We start from the raw sequence: 19,866 nt of genomic DNA, 5'->3' as shown, positions 1-19,866 counted from the left end.
TTATAAAATATGAGTATTACTATATATGATATGTAGAGATTATTTGAAAATAGATATATTTTTGTATTGTATTCACTATTAAGCATTTCACAAACCCTAATATGCGTGTACAACATGTTTGTTCTATAGCCATAATGATAGTATATCATATTGAAATGGTTCCATGACATTTGCTTCGGCGACAATTGCTCCTCTTTAAATTCCACACACTAATTGAATGACCAACTTCATCCTTGGGTTTAACACTATATACGTTACCCTAAATTTTACCCTAAACCTAACATAAAACCCTATCGCAGCCCTAACCCTTACCCTACATCTAAGATGAAATTAAGCCCGGAGCAATTGTCACAGTAGCAAATGTTGTGTCACCACTGAAACATGCCAACTCCAACCCCTCAAAAAAGAGAAGAAGAAAGATTGTTGAATTACTTTTACTCTTGAATGAATACTAACAGTAATATACATGTCAGTAACATAATTTTTTTACTTTTTGACCAGTGATTGATCAACCTTTGCTCTCCTTGCTTGATGTTTTGTGAGTTAGTCAAAGTAACCTCTGTTAGAAAGTGAAAAAAATGAAATAAACCATATAAATTGGAATAACTCATACAGATTCTTTTTGGACAGCGATCCATTGACATCCTTAATGACACTAGTTTTTATTGTTTGAAGTAAGGTTTATATTCTTCTACTGGTAATTGTTATGATAGCCACAGGGTTTTATTTTATAATTTAAATTTTCAAGTTGACTTTCATCATTTATAGGCTTTGAGTTGTCTTGCAGAAAAAGTCTCTGCTGTTTGTATGTTACTAGTACTTGAGTAAGAGTGTTTAAGATATTTCCATCAAATAATTGTCCTATCCCCCCCCCCCTGTTTCCATCTTTCTCTTTTAAATCACGTCTTTTTTTGATAATTTACACCTTTCCATGAGCTGGAAAGCAGAGATGAATTATTTAAAGTGTTGGATCATACATATTCTATGGGATTGCCCTGAAGCATGTTGGTAATTTCCTGACAGACTTGCTTTAGGCATGTCAGGTGAAGGCTAAAGTAGCTAAAACTTACAAATTGCTTCATGAACTCTAGGCAATCACCTAGGCATCTTTTCTTGCAGGTCGTCATTGCTCAGTGTCATTCATATTAAAATGTCAGTGAAGTCATTGGTTTCAATTGTTTTCGAATCGCTATTGTTATGATATTGAATGTCAACTGGCCAGTAATGGCAACCTTCATCAAACAATGAGGGCCATTGATGTGCACTATTCAATTGTTGATGACACCTGTCACTGTACAAGTTTTATACTCAACCAAGTATGTATTACTCACCGATGCAAGCGTGGAAGAAATAATATATTATTTTGAGTAGGAATACAACCGATACCAGTGCCAAGAGCTCCCAAATTCATAACATTGTACTTTTTTTACAAAAATACTGTAGGAGTTATGAAAAACTCCTCTATTTACTAGTATACAAAACATATATTTTGCAATAGACATGTGTATCATACACTATCTACACATGTCTATTGCAGAAACAAAATATTGTTTTTCTACCCAGATATTGTTGCATTCCTTGAAATACTCGACACTACTCTACACACCACACCTTCCGACTCTTGAAATACTCCTTTTCTCCCCTTTCACTTCTATTGTCTGATATTTAAATATCTTAATGTCATAGGAAGATTGAATGCTATTATTTTTCTCAAATTGAAGTCTTATGTTCCCATTCCCTTGCATCACATAGTAAAACAGGGTTCTTTCGCAAATATGAATACAAGATGATGTTTAATCAAACTGATCAGAAAATGCTTCATTTGATCATTGGAATATACTTTTGATATAGCCATTTTTAGATCCATCATACAATGTACTTTTATGAACTCTGCACTGTAGAATCAGTGGTGTTAAATGAACACTATCAGTGCTTATATTGGATACATTGCTACAACAAACACTTACACCAGTGTTATATTAATGAGTGTTAGTTCAATACCCATTGGTGTTATTCTGTTTTTCTTTTACCCTATTTTGTGTTCTGTTAGAATTCCATGTTATGTATTAATACCTGAGAACACCTACTGATAGTGTTCTTGACACCACAAATCATATACTACTACTGATTTTAAATTTGCAATCTCATGCATCATCATAAATAAATCTCATATTTCCTACATATCAAAATAACTATTATACTATTACTGTTGCAGAAATATACACTGTCACTACCCTTTTCCTTATTTAATGTGAATTGTACATTAGCTAGATTCATTACAGATATATTTCTGTGGAGGGATGTTTTTTTTCACTTTTATTATCTTTATACAGGCATTCATTTAATCAACATTCTTTTTCATTTATTAAAGAATATTCTATATATTATTTATGAGAATTATTCTTTACCTTCAATATTTTGATTTACATCTATCAATTACATTTTGTGGGCATATATAGACTTGGCATATGACTTGTGTTCATTACTCTGTCAAGTTCCATGTATTTTCAGTTTCTATGTGAGCTCAGATTCTCTTAAGATTGTAACAGTTACGTCATAAGAATTAAATATGAATTTGAGTGATTGGATAAAATGTGATAACCAAGGTTTAGAAATTGATCTTGGGCTTCTGTGATCAAATATTCGACCTGAAATTTACTTGTTAAATTAAATTATTTTATGATATACTTTAATGCATTGTTGATATTGAATTTTGTTGTTGTATTTATGAAGAAAAGGGGAGAACTTGGTCAGTTCTATTTGTGTATCTTTGCTGCATATAATTATTCTTTTTGTAAAAGAAGAAAACACAATTCCTAGAATATTATTAAAATAACTCATAACTGATGATTAATTCAGATTATTGTGCATGTGCATTGTATTTCCTTTTCTGTTATATTTCCTGATCATTCTTCTATATGCTCATCAGTGCAAAATTTTGAAATATATATATTTTGCTTCATGTACTTTAATATGATATTTACGGCATGTTGGCACAATACAGACTGAATGTTTAATTTATACATGAACATTTTATGTGTAATTTTATATGACAAAAATTTAGATGAAAAGGCCAATAACAACCTGCATTAAAGCAGCTTTCAAATAAAACATTGTCTTCGTGTTATTTGTTTATGGGGCTGTTAAATGGGATAGTCATTGAAGAAGTGTTTTGGAGAGTAATCTCGATGTCCTTTCGAACGGCTTTAATAGATTGTCTAATTATTCTAACATTTGAATCTTTAAAAAGTTAATTGACCATTATCACTTTTTTCATTAAATTTGAATATGATGGTGAACTGCAACAAAGTTAAAGGGGGGGGTGGTCCCAACCCCATCTCCACCCCCTTTTTAATGGTCCACATGGCAATTCCAAATCGCTAGGTTATACCGCAGTCTTCGTGCAAAGACCCTTGGTTTTTGCAATTTTGCATAGTGCATAATGAGTCTGAAGTAGTGAGACTATATTCACTATGTACCGTGGCTGGCTTTACCAAGGCACAGAGAGAGACTGGAGTCTAGTCTTCACTCTAGACATGGTTTTATATAGTGTCAAATGTGAGTCTGTTCTTGCAGACAAGTTAAACTGCATATTGCATGACTTTGTTCCTTTTGTAACATTTGAAACCAAATATGTGATGCCCAGGTATGTAGTTTTGAAGCATGATACTCTGCCTGACTGACTAACCATGTCTTAACCTGATTTTATGTGGAATCTCAATGCAAAAGTGTGTATTCAACAAATATTCCTAAACATATTTTCATTTCTATACTAAATGGATTCCATTGACTTCATCTTGTTTCTGATTAATTAAGTGAAATCATAACACATTTCATGAAACAATGAGAAACTAAGTGAAAAACACATTCATGAAACACTAGAATACAAAGGAAATTAATTGTCCCTTTTATAAATAAATTTCCCTTAATGTAATATTTTCTTACAAGGTCATAACGGGCATCTTGACAAAAATATCATATTTGGAGCGCTATAATATTCTTGATATCATGCGTTTATTAAATTGATCATTTTAATTATTTTTTTTTATTGAGCAATTTCATATATGGCATTTTGCACAATCGATACTGAGTCCCCCCCCCCCTGCACCACCAACCATCTGGAAAGAACACAGTATCCCAAAGTGTGTGCCACAGAGCTTTTCTCAATGTGGAGATCAGGATATACTTCGGGTTTCTGAGAAAGGGGTGAAGAGTTTGAGACATCGGTATGAAGATAAGTTGAATGACAGGCATCGAGGGATGCAGATCTATGACAAAGTGGTAGAGTGGTTAAGGAAGGTGGATAGGACATTGATCCCTAGGAATGCGAAGGTGTGGTGCTGGCAGTATGGGTTATTGCCACAGATCATGTGGCAACTGCAGGTGTATGACGTGGCAGTTTCCAGAGTTGAGAGGATGCAGCAGAAGATTGAACTTGTTTTACCGGAAGTGGTTTAGGTGTTCCATGAATGTTGACGGATTTGGCATTCTTTTGTAGATCGGGAAAGCTAAGGCTTCATAAATATATGGCATCAGTTGTAGAGGAGTACAGGCTGGGATAGGTAGGTTGGTCATGATGATAAGAGTCGGAGGATCAGACAATAGCAGATTTTAGGCCACCGATCCGTACAGAATAGGACTGCCGGAAGTAGTGGTAGTGACAGCCCTGGGGCCGGATATGATTTTAGTGGCTAGGTAGGTTCGTAGAATTGTGATGGTCGAGTTGGCGGTGCCATGGGAGACGAGGATAGAAGAGGCGAAGGAGAGAAAATGGATAGATATGCTAGTCTGAAGCAGGAGTGTGAGCAGAATGGGTGGGGAGCGGAGGTATACACCGTCGAGGTTGGGTGCAGGAGGTTTGTTGGAGTTTCTGTAAGTAGGTGGATTTGAGTATTGGGGTTCAGTGGTAATTAGGAGGGGGAGAAGTGGGTGAGGAGAATGTGTTTGGAAGCCGAGACAGGCTCGGCTTGGGGTGTTCAGAAGGCATCTTACTGCTTTCTGTACAATTCACATCTCTTCAGTGTCAACGGGGGTGCTGTCCAGGGTATCCCAGCGTATAGCACTGGCCAGTCGGTCAGGGGGATGGGTGGTACGGTACAGCACTGGAATGGCCAAAACACCAGTGATCCCTGGTGTGCTGCTGATGACCCGTTGATATCGATCTGCAGAATTTTAGATCTTTCTGTATCTTCTGCTAACACATGTGAAGTCACCTTCACACTGAATAATTTGAGCATTTTTACATTGTGAATCACATATGATTGACCATGTGAAAACGCTGTGAACAGTCACACTGTCGAGGTGTGTGCCCATGCACAGTGATAATATATTCACACTGTTGAATTTCAACATATTAACCGTGTGAATAACATTTTCACATAGTCTATTACATGAACGCACTGGCCCGTATTCTGAAGTCGGGTTTAACTTAAACTCAGGTTTAAAGTTGTGGTTTAAGTATGGATAGCCAATTGATACATAAATCACTAACAGTAAAGAGATATCATATTTCAGCTCATTTGGTTCTCAAATCATTCATGACTGTCAATGAAGTATAAATAGATGATTGTCTTCACCATTGATGAATCAGGAAAGAGCACAGTAAACATAAAAAACATACAATTAATTTTTTTTTTACCCTTTTGGCTTCCCACAATTTTAGCACAGTTAGACCATGGTCTAAGTTAATTAAACCTGACTTCAGAATACGGGCCACTGTGTCTAACTAATGAAGATAAAAAAAAAATCGTATGAGGTCTTTGCACCATTGCGTTATTTAACAATACCTTCGTGAAAGAAAATTAAAAGAAAAAGAATATTGAGGAACCTGATTGCATTCTAGACCCGATTTTACCGTATTCGAGGTCACGTTTATCACATATTTGGGGGTTTTGATATATAATTCAATTTCACCTTCGATTTAATGTATTTAGCACCATAACATGATAAATAATAATATACTGATTTATAGCGCAGAAATTATGTGCATAATACTGCGCTGCAATTAAGAGCTTATGAAATGCTTGAGAACAAATTTAGAAATAAGGGGAAAAGGAATGTGCATGTATGGGAATTAATTGAACATATAGGTTCTTAGTCTAAGTACGTTTGAACGTTTCTACTGATGGACAGGATCTTAATTATTACATATGGCAAACCATTCCATAATGTTGGAATATCAGCACCATATAGCTGATTCGTGCAAGTGCTACGATTAGAGTAATTGGCTCTGAGTACAAAATCGATGATAGATAGGAATTTTAGGTCAAGAAAAATAAAGCAGGAGTAAATGGAAAGATGATGCAAGGATATGGCCATATATACCTGACCCGTGGTATAATGTATTTCTGTAATGTTTTTCTTAGTTTAGTGATTATTTTCAGGGAGACAAGAGAAGAGAAGGAAGGAGAGAGATAGAGAAGAGGATACACAATAAGGATATATAGTAAAAAATGTATGAGTGATCGAGGGAGAAAGAGGGATTGGCGGGATAGGAGAGGGTTGGGAAATGGGACAAAGAGATCGAGGGAGAGGGTTATGATGAGAGAACGAGAGAAGATTTATGCAATAGAAGATAATGAGGGAGGGGGTCATTAATTAATACATCGTGTCATTAATTTTGTTTGTCATTATTTTTCCCTCTCGCATTTGATGGTAGATGCGGTCGAAATAGTTCATTATAAGTTCATCACTTGGGAATTATCCACGTGTAAAAGATATATAGGCTTACATATTGTTTGTCATCATTATATTTCGCATTTGCGGACAGAATGTGGCTTTGATAATAATTAGTGATCATGGTGGGACTTTGAAATGCCATATATTCCCATGTTCTTATTTTTTGTGAGAAAGAGGATTATGGTTGGGCGTGTGAGGGAATAATTAACATAATTTGTATAGCGCTAATTACAAAACATGTCTCTAAGCTCTTAAAAGAAGTGCGTTATGGTTAAGGTGGGTGTGTGTGTGTGCGTGTGTGTGTGCGTGTGGAGGTGCCGTGGGCGAGTGGTCTAAGGCGCCTGGCTATACATGAAAAAGTCCGGGCGTTGATCGCGGCCGCGGCAGCTATGCCGGCGAGCAAGGCATTTAATCTACAATGCTCTTTTATCCTGCTTTCAAATAAATGGAAATGCTATATGCATGCATTATTGGTAACTAGGTGTGAACTTGTTAAAAACCAAAGTGTGTGTGTGTGAGGGCGATAGCGAGCGTGTTTTTGTTTCACTCTTTTTGAGTGGGGAGTGAAAAAGAGGGTTATGGTTAGGGGTGTAAGTGAGGGTGTGTGTATGTGTTTAGGTGATGATGCATGTGTGTGAGGGTGAGTTTGAGTGTGTGTTGTGTTGTTGTTTATAACCCAAGTTTATACACCTAGCCTATGGACTTACAACTGCACCCGTTATGTTTCTAATCATACCTTACATGCCTCAATATTTGTAAAAAATTCAAATGAAAGAATTGAAAGATCAAATATATCATATCATAGATTTTGATTTCATATGACAATCCATGTTTATAATTATGTAATATGACATAATAAAACTTATTTTGAAGAGCATTGAAGAGATCTATTGCAGGTATGAAAGAAGTGTCCTTAAAAAGAAAAAAAATCGGAACTCAAGAATTTCACTGTCATCAATTAATATAACATTATGATAAAATGAAAATGACGAAGGAATGAGAGATGAAACTGAATTAAAGCACCATGAAATTTACAATGATTGACCCATGGAAACTACACACTAAAAAGATGCGATGTCATGTGAGACAAATTCTGGTGTATTTATTCATGTTTTATTTAACAAAAATCGATAAAAAGAACAGTGGAGGGTAGTCCGGTTCAGTTACAAAACTGTTTTACAACGGAGCCCTCCACGAATAAAAAGAAACATAAACATGATAAATGAAAATCAGAATACATACATAGTAATCGCTAGAGGGTATTTATTTGTCTCGCAATCTACTATGGTCAACAAGGAAATTCGTGACCACTCTTGCAAAAAGTGTTCACTAGCTTTCTAGGAAATTCGTGATCACTCTCGCAAAAAGTGTTCACTAGCTTACAAGTTCACGAGCTTTCGAGTGCCGCTGCAACTCTTTATCAAGTGACGAAAATTATCTGATAACGTAGTCTATTTATACCAATCCCCAGGACATACATTTACATACATAGTAAATGAATAAATTACAGAAAATGAATATAATGAAATAGATAACATAACACAAATCATAATTAAAAAAAATGAAAACATAAGCAAAAACACAAATATATGAACAAAAACCATAGTTAAGTGTAGCTGCACGTGGTATAGCCCCCCTCCCCTCCCTCCCAAACTAGGCCAGGTTGTAAAGTAAGAGCATGTTAATGAAAGTTTTGCAAAGTTTTTTTAAGTTATTTAGGGATTTAGAGTTTTGTACGGACAATGGTAATTTATTGAAAATATAATTCGCAGTGAATGAGAAGGATCTTTTTTTGTATTCAGATTTAGGGTATGGTATTTGTAGACGATTTTGGGCGGAATGTCTAGTATTAAAAACAATGGGTCGTATAACAGATAATGGTTTCAAGTATTTTGGTGCAGAATCATTCAAAATTTTGTAAATTAGAATACATTGTTGGTATTTAATCCTTTGTTCAACGGATTGCTAGTCGAGTGTAGTTAACAAAGAACATTGTGAAGTTGAATAATCTGTATTCAAAACCAAGCGAGCATATCTATTCTGCAATTTCTGTAATCGGGTTATATTACTTTTCGAACAATTCCCCATGCGGTGTAGATCACATATAGGCCTATCATTATGATAACTTTGCGTTTCTGGGCGGGTTTCATTTAGAAACATTGATCGTCTTTCTTATCAAGAAATGAAATGTGATTTTCCTTTCGAACAATTATTGATTGATATATTTGCTTACACTGCGAATTCCACTTTGAATTTCATCAAAGGAAATAACGCCCATGAATACAAACCTCTATCAAATCGAAAATTTGACTTGAGGCACATACTCAATTTCTTCAGCTCAAAATCGCTATCCTTTCGCATTCATCGAGCTGGAATTATGGCTGAAAGAAAAACCTTGGAGAAAAATAGATATAATGGTATCATAAAAGGTATATATAAGGAATGAAATTGTTATAGTCACGTTCTTCAGTAACATGATGGCGGATGAAACTTTTCACGCAAAACACATTAACGTTCACAATAGATGCGCATGCGTGATGTTCACTCGTGATATTCATAACCTATTGGCAGAGATCCCTCGCCTTTATTGTACTATAAATGATGACACGAAGCTGATGCGTCGACATGATTCTTTATTCACCAGCAACAACAAAAGGAAAGTACTAAAAGTGAGTACTCTATTCTTTTATTCCAGGGAGACTTGTTTTAAGGCAATTCTTAAAAACGATCAACATAGGATTGTGAAATGAGACAGCCATAATCAAGTGGGGTTGAACAATGTGCTTGACTTTTAAACGTTTATTACCGTGTTCAGGGCGCAACGCAAAATTAGAAAAAGGGATGCTCATTGAAGGAGAAATTCTAAATCTTGGATAGAATTGATTTTGTTCTCCATTTCCATAATGATTTGATTTCTAGTTTAAATCACTTCCATTAGGCTTTATGATTCGTTTTTTATCAACGAGGATGTTCCAGAAAGCAATTTGTAAATTTGTGCATGATTTTGCGATCCACTGCATTATGATGTAATGATGTACAACACATGACCCAAAATTTCATTTCGTTAAGTTTACTGAAGGAACATGGTCCTGATGACCATGATGATAATATTCATTTGCTATTGGTATTGATGTGGAACTATCATACTTTGTACTTGCTCACTTGGTTGGTTACTTACTTGCGTATGTAAGACCTACAGTAAGAAATTTGTTGTTTCATCATGACTTTATTCAAGTTCAAAGACACTGATATACAATATATACATAAAGAGACCAGGTCCATCGTTTCCATTCCAAACAAATGGCAGGTCAGTACATGGATTACAAGACAAGTAATACGTATATATACCAATATAGATAATTATTTAGGGTAACATAAATGCAGGAAAATAATTAGTTAAAGCTGTCGTTGATATCACGTTGTAAAAAAAAAACACTCAATCAGTCTTCTAAATCAGAGCTGGATGTGTAAATGGAATTAATCAACTACATTATAAGTTTTTGTGTATTAAAATTAATATAATTAGCTACTGACATCACAAATTTATGAAAGTAATATTAGTAAAGTACATTTGCCTTACGCAGAAGACATAGTTAAGAAAATTATCTTGGGCCCTTGGGGATAGTTACGGGTCCAAGTGACGTACCACCCCCCAGGTTCGCTCTTTTCTTGCGTAGAATATCGAAAAAGAGGAGAGTATGGCGAGTTTAGAAAGGGTATGGAAAAATTCGGTTGGTCGGACTTTCGAGCTTGTTGTTCTGAGGAGTTTTTTAAGGCGGTGTTTATTATTCCGGTCTACTAGGCCCCTTGCCCCGATTTCTACGGCGTAGAATGACACCATGTACCCCTTGTCTTTGATATCCCTAACGATTGACTCGTACTTTGTGCTTTTCCTTTGGTGTGCATCTTCGATGTTGGTTTCAAATGGGATTGTTAATTCGGTGATAATTATCAATTGCATTTAAAAGACCCTTGGAAACGGGGATGCAAGGTGCACTTGGCCTATTCAACTTCCAAAAAAATCTTCAAATCTTAAATGTTGGACATGAAAGATATTTTATTCGTTCGTCATATACTCACATTATCACTGGCAGATCCAGGGAGGAGGGCACAGCCGGCCGTGCCCCCCCCCCTTGAGAAGCAAAATTAAAATTTGTAATGTAAAAATGCCAATAAAACCGAATTTTGCCCCCCCCCCCCCCCTTTGAATGTAAAGTTTTTTGGACTTGTCAAGTTTTTTCGGGAACGAAATATCATTAATTTTTGGTTAAAAACTGTTTTGTTTTTTGTTTTTTGTTTGCTTGTCAAATTTTTCCTCAGAAAAATGTACTCCCCCCCCTCCTTTTTTGAAAATCCTGGATTCGCCCCTGCACATTATGATGTATGATACTGAAGTGGCGAAAGTTACGCATGATTACGAAATACGGTTATTAGGCTCTGCGGCTCATATAATTACTGATTGTCACTCAATTATTTAATCCAAATTTAACAGTAACCGTGATTCTGATCAATAATGAAGCATGCCCCATTAATGACACGGCTTACATGACCGGTTAAAGGGAAGATCAAAATGAACATATTTGAAATGTCAGCAAAAAAGGATGGAAGTATTTTGGAGACGTTGGATCAGCTATACTTGCAATTTATGTTATTCCTTTGCATGATTCTATGGAAATATCGAACATTTCAAGAATCGTAGTAGCACCAAATGTTAATTCAGTGAGGATAGGCCTATGAATAATTACTGTAGAAAAAACGGGTATAGATCTGGAAACATAAAAGCGTGTGATGGCGTAATTTTCGAAGTGATTTTCGCTGGAAAATCATAATTCAGCTTACATAGCATCAAATTGGCTGAGAGAGCAAATTTGCAATTGAGCATCCTCCTCTGATTATTTTTCTTTTCCGATCAACTCATCTATTGTTTTCTTACATGTTGACTTTCTGACACTATAATATAAGTGAACCAATACATCTATAGTTTAAGCGCCTGTATGAATATCTTGAAATAATGAATAGAACCTTTTCTTTTTTAATTATTTTTCTGTAATGAAGTCGATCAGTCCGCTCGATAAATCATTTTCAAGAGCAAGGAAAATAAAGCCTATTGATGGAACATTAATACCAATCTCAATAGCTTATCCAGCATCAACTGACAAAGAAATGCATAGGTCCATATGCACAAGCAGAGTCCAAAGACAATTGGGCCCATGAAATAGATGTTATGCTCAATAGGCGCCTGGATCTTTCCTGTTCCCCAATACAATCTTCCCTTGACCAGTTGACGACAGTGCTGACGCAGCAATGTATGATTGGCATGGAATTTGGAAAGAAATTTAAATGAAGGTATTGAAAAAGAGGAATTTCCATATTCTTGAACATAATTTAGATTAGAAATCTAATCGACATCTTGACCTCCCCGATATTCAATGCTAGTATGCGGTAAATGGAGAATGGATCGGTATATGGAAAATAGCTTTTTAATTACATACTTTTCTATATTGGATTCTAATAAAGAAGCAGTAAGCATGCAATAAACATCAATGGGCGCGTCGTGGTCTAGTGGTTCAGACTGTAGCCTTTCAAACAGAGGGTCGTGGGTCCGAATCCTAGCCTTCGCGCAAGAAATGTATACACACTGTGCTGCACTCGACCCAGGTGAGGTAAATGGGTACCGACAGGAAGTAATTCCTCAAATAGCTGTGTGCACCAGAATCGGTAGACTAGCTTAGCCGGGGTAATAATATAGGAGCGCCTTGAGCACCTAGCAAGGTGGATACGTGCGCTATACAAATCCTTTAATTAATTTCATCAGGAGTAAAATGAGAAAAATCTGCGAAAAGATGACATATATATGTAACGGTGTATGGGTGTGTGTGCATATGTGTTTAGATATATATATATATATATATATATATATATATATATATATATATATATCTAAACACACACCCATACACCGTTACAAAGCTGATGCGTCGACATGATTCTTTATTCACCAGCAACAACAAAAGGAAAGTACTAAAAGTGAGTACTCTATTCTTTTATTCCAGGGAGACTTGTTTTTAAGGCAATTCTAAAAAACGATCAACATAGAATTGTGAAATGAGACAGCCATAATCAAGTGGGGTTGAACAATGTGCTTGACTTTTAAGAGTTTATTACCGTGTTCAGGGCGCAACGCAAAATTAGAAAAAAGGATGCTCATTGAAGGAGAAATTCTAAATCTTGGATAGAATTGATTTTGTTCTCCATTTCCATAATGATTTGATTTCTAGTTTAAATCACTTTCATTAGGCTTTATGATTCGTTTTTTATCAACGAGGATGTTCCAGAAAGCAATTTGTAAATTTGTGCATGATTTTGCGATCCACTGCATTATGATGTAATGATGTAGGCCTACAACACATGACCCAAAATTTCATGTCGTTAAGTTTACTGAAGGAACATGGTCCTGATGACCATGATGATAATATTCATTTGCTATTGGTATTGATGTGGAACTATCATACTTTGTACTTGCTCACTTGGTTGGTTACTTACTTGCGTATGTAAGACCTACAGTAAGAAATTTGTAAATCAATTGCATTTAAAAGACCCTTGGAAACGGGGATGCAAGGTGCACTTGGCCTATTCAACTTCCAAAAAAATCTTCAAATCTTAAATGTTGGACATGAAAGATATTTTATTCGTTCGTCATATACTCACATTATCACTGGCGGATCCAGGGAGGAGGGCACAGCCGGCCGTGCCCCCCCCCCTGTAGAAGCAAAATTAAAATTTGTAATGTAAGAATGCCAATAAAACCGAATTGTGCACCCCCCCCCCTTTGAATGTAACGACCTCCCCCCTCCTTTTTTAAAATCCTGGATTCGCCCCTGCACATTATGATGCTGAAGTGGCGAAAGTTACGCATGATTACGAAATACGGTTATTAGGCTCTGCGGCTCATATAATTACTGATTGTCACTCAATTATTTAATCTAAATTTAACAGTAACCGTGATTTTGACCAATAATGAAGCATGCCCCATTAATTACACGGCTTACATGACCGGTTAAAGGGAAGATCAAAATGAATATATTTGAAATGTCAGCAAAAAGGTTGGAAGTATTTTGGGGACGTTGGATCAGCTATACTTGCATTTTTTGTTATTCCTTTGCATGATTCTATGGAAATATCGAACATTTCAAGAATCGTAGTAGCACCAAAGTTTAATTCAGTGAGGATAGGCCTATGAATAATTTCTGTAGAAAAAATGGGTGTAGATCTGGAAACATAAAAGCGTGTGATGGCGTAATTTTCGAAGTGATTTTTGCTGGAAAATCATAATTCAGCTTACATAGCATCAAATTGGCTGAGAGAGCAAATTTACAATTGAGCATCCTCCTCTGTTTATTTTTCTTTTCTGATCAACTCATCTGTTTTCTTACATGTTGACTTTCTGACTCTATAATATAAGTGAACCAATACATCTATAGTTTAAGCGCCTGTATGAATATCTTGAAATAATGAATAGAACCTTTTCTTTTTTAATTGTTTTTCTTTAATGAAGTCGATCAGTCCGCTCGATAAAATCATAGCAACCTAGCAAGGTGGATACGTGCGCTATACAAATCCTCTATTAATTAATTAATTAATGTCATCAGGAGTAAAATGAGAAAAATCTGCGAAAAGATGACATATATATATATGTAACGGTGTATGGGTGTGTGTGTGTTTAGATATATATATATATATATATATCCACTTGGTATGGGATTGGTTGAGGTTTCCAAAAAGTGCTCAATGCCGGGGCAGAGCATATATATATATTCATACCTTGGTCAGTTCGGTCTACTACCGTCGGTTTCACGCTTTCGGCGATCTTCAGGCAGACTGATAATTTTAGTGGGCTCTGCAATCTCTGCCTAGAAGAGAAGTACATCATTATCACCAATAGCAAAAAGTGCCTCAACAAAAGATCAGAAATAATATCAAATCATCAGTCTGCCTGAAGATCGCCGAAAGCGTGAAACCGACGCGTCGCGACGGTAGTAGACTGAACTGACCAAGGTATGAATATATATAAATATATATATATATATATAAAGGAAAATACAAGGTGAATAAAACAACCGTAAACAGAAAAGTTAGATCAAATCATTACTACTTCTATTATCATTTCTGTTATTATCATCATTTTTTTATTATGATGTGATGTAACTGTTATATAATATAATTGTCATTTATTTTACATTACTGATATTGCACATATTTATACGACCTAAGTTTGAAATGAAAATGAAATAAAAAATTACTGAGTATGGAGGTCGGGTTGGTTTAAATCTGAGAGTTTGTTTTGGAGAAGTAAAAGTGGTTCTTGTTATTTTCAAATATTAGACGTATTAAAAGACTTTATTTAAACAGAGGCTAAACACTTATTATGTACTATAACCATGTGAAAATCCTACCAATCTCTATATCAGAATCCAAGATTCGTCACTCAATATACTGACTACGCCAGTCAGAATAAAATTAAATGTCTTCGTGTGTATCCCTTATCAATCAATATTTTACTGTTATACAACCTTTAATTTATATTTAAAAAAACATGAACTCTTTTCTTTCTGTTTATATTGCAGCCTTAAAGTAACCCAACCCAGAGTCGATTGCATCAACATGATCAAATAAATGAACACTTGTATTCGGATACTAATCATTCGGAAAGTATCCTTCTCGAAGGCCTTTTCGACTATTTATGGCTTATCAATACGATCTCATCAGTTTGCTTCACAGCCTTTGCAAACATGGTTGATAAAATGATAATCAGTCTGGTATCATCTTAATCTTGGCATGAACAACTCTCGAGTGTGCCCTTGTAGTTGCATCGTCTGTAATTTCCAGAGAAGAAGTGACCGGAAGACACACAGGTATTCATTCTCTTCTGTATACAGCTGATGGTAATGATCAAATGGTGTAAAGAAAAATCGACAAGTTGGATAAATACCTATAGATGAGCAGGATCAATGATATGTGCTTTTCTGTCAGTGAAGGGGAGATTAGTTCCGCATAAAGGCAAAAATCCTCGTTGATATACGACTATGGGGAAAACCCGTTGTTTCCTTTCTCACAACCAAATGACTTTACAATTAAGCTCAGTCTACGTCCGGGGAGAAAAATAAAGTTATAGAATGAGTAATTTTTTTTACTCGTATTTTCTATGTAGGCCTATATTTCAGATGCTAATGAAAAATAGTTTTGCGTGATTTTTCGGTGAACATGCCAGCATAATCAGTGCGATGGAGTCTTCGACGGTGAATGACTCCGAGTACTTTTTTTATGGGGACGCTAGCTTGAATTCCTCAGCATCAACGCCATCTTCTCAAATTATCCTTGGACCTTTGCAGCCCAATGTTGCACAGGCGATCGCTTTTGCGTGTTCTACTTTTCTCATTATTACATCGAACACTCTAACGCTAATGGTTCTTCATCTGAAGCCGTCCTGTTTTGAAGAGATCCCTCGCCTTATATTCCAGGCACTAGCCGTTACCGATCTTCTCACGGGTTTGTTCTGTTGCTTCTTCAGCTTCCTGTTTTCCTGCGCTCCGCAACTACAGAACACAGTGACCTGTATAATACGAACAATGGCCTGCACGGGATGTCTGAACCAATCAGCTCTAACAATGGCATTTGCAACCGTTGACCGTTACCTAGCCATCACTAAACCGCTGCGGTATACTTCAATCATGACGACAGTGCGCGCACGATACGTTCTCTCCGTTCTTGCCTTTATATCCATTGGCAACGCCATTTTCACCAATGTTGGAGCCGATTTCACGTCCACTAAAAGGACGTGCGTTTCAGACTTTTCAGCAGTTGGAATCGGCATATCTTTTCGACCATCGCTCGTCGTCATCCTCCTTATATTCTACGGTAGCCTTTCGATCTCGACATTCGCCAACTATAACGTCGTGCGTATAGCTCTTCGTCATTCAAGGAGTCTTGGTAACGAGTCTTCACTTCGACAAAATGGAAACATGCAGGGTGGCACCTCGAGTTCCACTGATGGTCCGTCCAACATGATACCGTATTTACCACAACCTGTTCGTGCTAACCGCATCAAGATAAGGAGTCTTTGGACCGTGGTTATGGCTACGATATCGTTCTACATCTTGGTGATGCCTTGGAACATCATGGCATCACTTCACTTCGCCCACCACGTCCAGATCCCCCATTCTCTAAGGATCGCAGCTGCCTATCTCCTAATAAACAATTCTTGGTGGAACACAGTGATTTATTCTCTTTTGAACACAACCTTTCGACGCGCCCTTGGCAAAACACTTATCCGGGTATTTGGTCGTACCACGTCTGATGTCAGCTTTGAGTCGACAATAGCCGCGACGGATGGATAAATATGTACATTTCTCTGTAACTCCAATCTCAAACCTATGTCCCGATCTTTGCCTCTGGTGGCAAGGAGTAATTAAATGTGTGCTATTATTTCAGAACGAAGTTTTAGAACTACAATTCCTTGTTTGAGAGCATGTAGTGTCCTAATTCTTTACACTCCCCCTGTCATACGTGTACTTGCATTGCACTCATCCACTTCAGCTTTGTTCAGTTATTTTATCATACATGGCCATGCATTTATCATCCATGAAATCAAATACTGCTTATACTCCATTTACGTTCCTTTGATGTAAATGTACAGTTCGTTGGACCAGCGTCATACAATCCTCGCTTCTTAGCTGGTCTCTTTTTAGTTTTTTTTTCTCCAAGCATATGTACATGTACAACTATTCACGTTTTTTTTAAGGTTTGGTTTATCTATTGTGTTTGTTTATTGTATATTGCTTGTCATTACCAATTTTCAAGTGTAAGCGCTTTTTATGATTGATTTTGTACTTTTATTTTTTATTCTGATTTGTATGTTGAAAGAAATGAAGGCCTATATAGAAATGAAATAGTCAAATATAAATTAAAAAATTAAAAAAGCACTAGTCCTGGTAGAAGCATGCCCTTGACACCGAACCCCTTGAACGTATAACGATATCTTGTACAATATAAGACTCAGTGGCACTGTTCTATTTTTTTCTTTCTGTGCTATAAAGTTTATTTTTATCAAGATAAATTCATAGGTTATGAATATTATCAAGATCACCATCTTGGCCTATGGACGTTTAAATCATTCTATATTTTTACCTTGTTGCGAAGGAAGGGCGAGTTTAAGAACTGTCACTTTCTGTCTTAAAAGCGACATAAATGAGAACATGGTAGTTAACTCCTACATTAAACAACAGGAATAAATGAATTAATATAGTTGGTAAAAATATTACTTTTTGAAAGATTTACTGATCTTAATCTCAGAATAAATGACTTCTTAATATAAAAATGATCAACCTATGATTTCAACCTATATAGCCTACGTCAGCCGTCCAGAAATTGATCTGAAGATTCTCTTGACTATTATTTTTAGTATACACCAATGCACATTTACTGCTCACTTTTACATGCAAAACATCCATGCCATTATGAATCGCGTGACATTTCGTCAAGTTTTATCTTTCATATTTTGCAGATTGGTGAGAGGATTTGATGTTTAGCCATGCTTGTTTGAGGCATTTCACTTTTTTCATTTTGACCAACTTGACACAGCGCGTTTGTGGATTTTTAATTCTCCTGTACTCAAGTATACGTGACCACAGTGGCGTAACTACGGGGGAGGGGGGATGGGGACACGTGCCCCCCCCCCCCCAATCGGCTGACCAAAAAAAAAAAAAAAAAAAAAAAAAACGGGGAACAGGAGAAAAAGAGGGAGAGAGGAAGAGAAACGTAGTGGGAAAGAAGAAATTATTGTTCATTATAATGTTACATTATATTATAATTATGTTATGTTATATTACATAAGAAACAATTTTTCTTAACTTTATGAAACACAATTTGCTCAGGGCCTATATGTTTTCATTGTTCCTGGTACTCGCATTGTCTGTTTAACAAGATATATACTCATGTTGTACTAAAACATCCCGTTTTCAAGTCAAAATACACCAAATATATTTCCTCGCACTTCGAGTTATATTATTGTTTTATGTACAATTATAGTATGCTTCTTTTTCATGACTACTTAAAGTGATTGCCCCATTTTAAGGTCTTAATATAAAACATTTCCTGTCCGTGCTTACGTTCGCATTAGTGGATTGGTGAGATACATCCGCTTGCCATGAATTGCTAGAATCAGTCCTCAAAATGTCCCCTTTTCTGATCTGAATATCAAAAAATTTCAACTGGCGCTTCGCGCTCGCAATATTTAATTAGTGAGATGCGTATGTTAATAAATCATGACGACAATGACTACAAGTGCTTCATGTATTTAGATGTAATTCTAACAAAATCAGCAAGGGCTTGGCCCTCGCATTAGATGACTATGGTAAGATATATACACTCTTAATGGATTCCTAAAATATAGTCCTTAAAATCTCACTGTTTGGGGTCAATATATACAAAAATTTCAGCTCGCGCTTCGCGCTTGCATTGTTTAGCGAGACAGGTACGCATCATGATTACAGAAATTTGATTATAATGTCCCTTTTTAGGTCTGAATATCAAAATTTTTAAGCTCGCGCTTCGCGCTCGCATTATTTGATCAATGAGATACACATCCGTGTAATGACACTGTCCTTAGAGGGGAATCCAGCCTTGGCCATAAAATGTTGTGTTGGGAAGGAGAAAAATATATTAAACAGAATGGTGAAAGTTTGAAAGAAATCGGACAAGCAATAAGAAAGTTATAGCTGTTTTAAAATTGAGATCACTAATACTATGTAGATTTCAAATTGGCAACTGGGTAAGTAAAATATGACAAGAGGCAAGGACTACTTTCCCATAGGCCATGTACTTTATTATCAGGGATTTGTGGTTTTCTCCTAAGTACCCATTCCCCTGGGGCAGTAATCTAAATATAACCCAGGTAGTATATTGTTTTATGTCTTCATGAAAGAAAAATATAATTTGAAATAAAACTTTCAGGAAAAATGACATTTTAGCCATAATATGTATTGGAGTACATGAAAGAGTAGTCCTTGCCTTACATCACTATGACATCCCATATGCGGCCAATTTGAAGTCTCCACGGGTATAGTGATTACCAATATTTACAACTTTTAAAAATTCATAACTTTTTTGTTGTTTATCCAATATAGTTCAAAC

General features: G+C 36.1%; 1 protein-coding gene across 2 annotated transcripts; it reads left to right on the top strand.

The window, feature by feature from the left end:
* The first annotated feature begins 4,784 nt into the window (after positions 1 to 4,784).
* LOC129271701 (probable G-protein coupled receptor 21) lies at positions 4,785 to 18,427 on the top strand. Of its 2 annotated transcripts, none has more exons than XM_064106769.1 (2): positions 4,785 to 4,872; positions 15,303 to 18,427. In XM_064106769.1, exon 2 carries the CDS (start codon positions 15,960 to 15,962, stop codon positions 17,070 to 17,072), a length of 1,113 nt encoding a protein of 370 aa, XP_063962839.1. In that variant the 5' UTR covers positions 4,785 to 4,872; positions 15,303 to 15,959; the 3' UTR covers positions 17,073 to 18,427. The 2 variants fall into 2 exon arrangements, with proteins under 2 accessions (XP_063962839.1, XP_063962838.1); XM_064106768.1 differs by lacking the exon at positions 4,785 to 4,872 and adding an exon at positions 9,259 to 9,347.
* Positions 18,428 to 19,866: the final 1,439 nt, after the last annotated feature.

Source organism: Lytechinus pictus, chromosome 11 (genome assembly GCF_037042905.1).
Source record: "Lytechinus pictus isolate F3 Inbred chromosome 11, Lp3.0, whole genome shotgun sequence".
Taxonomy (NCBI): Eukaryota; Metazoa; Echinodermata; class Echinoidea; order Temnopleuroida; family Toxopneustidae; genus Lytechinus; species Lytechinus pictus.
The sequence above is the reverse complement of the archived record's forward strand: the minus strand, read 5'-3'. Positions and strand labels throughout refer to the sequence as shown.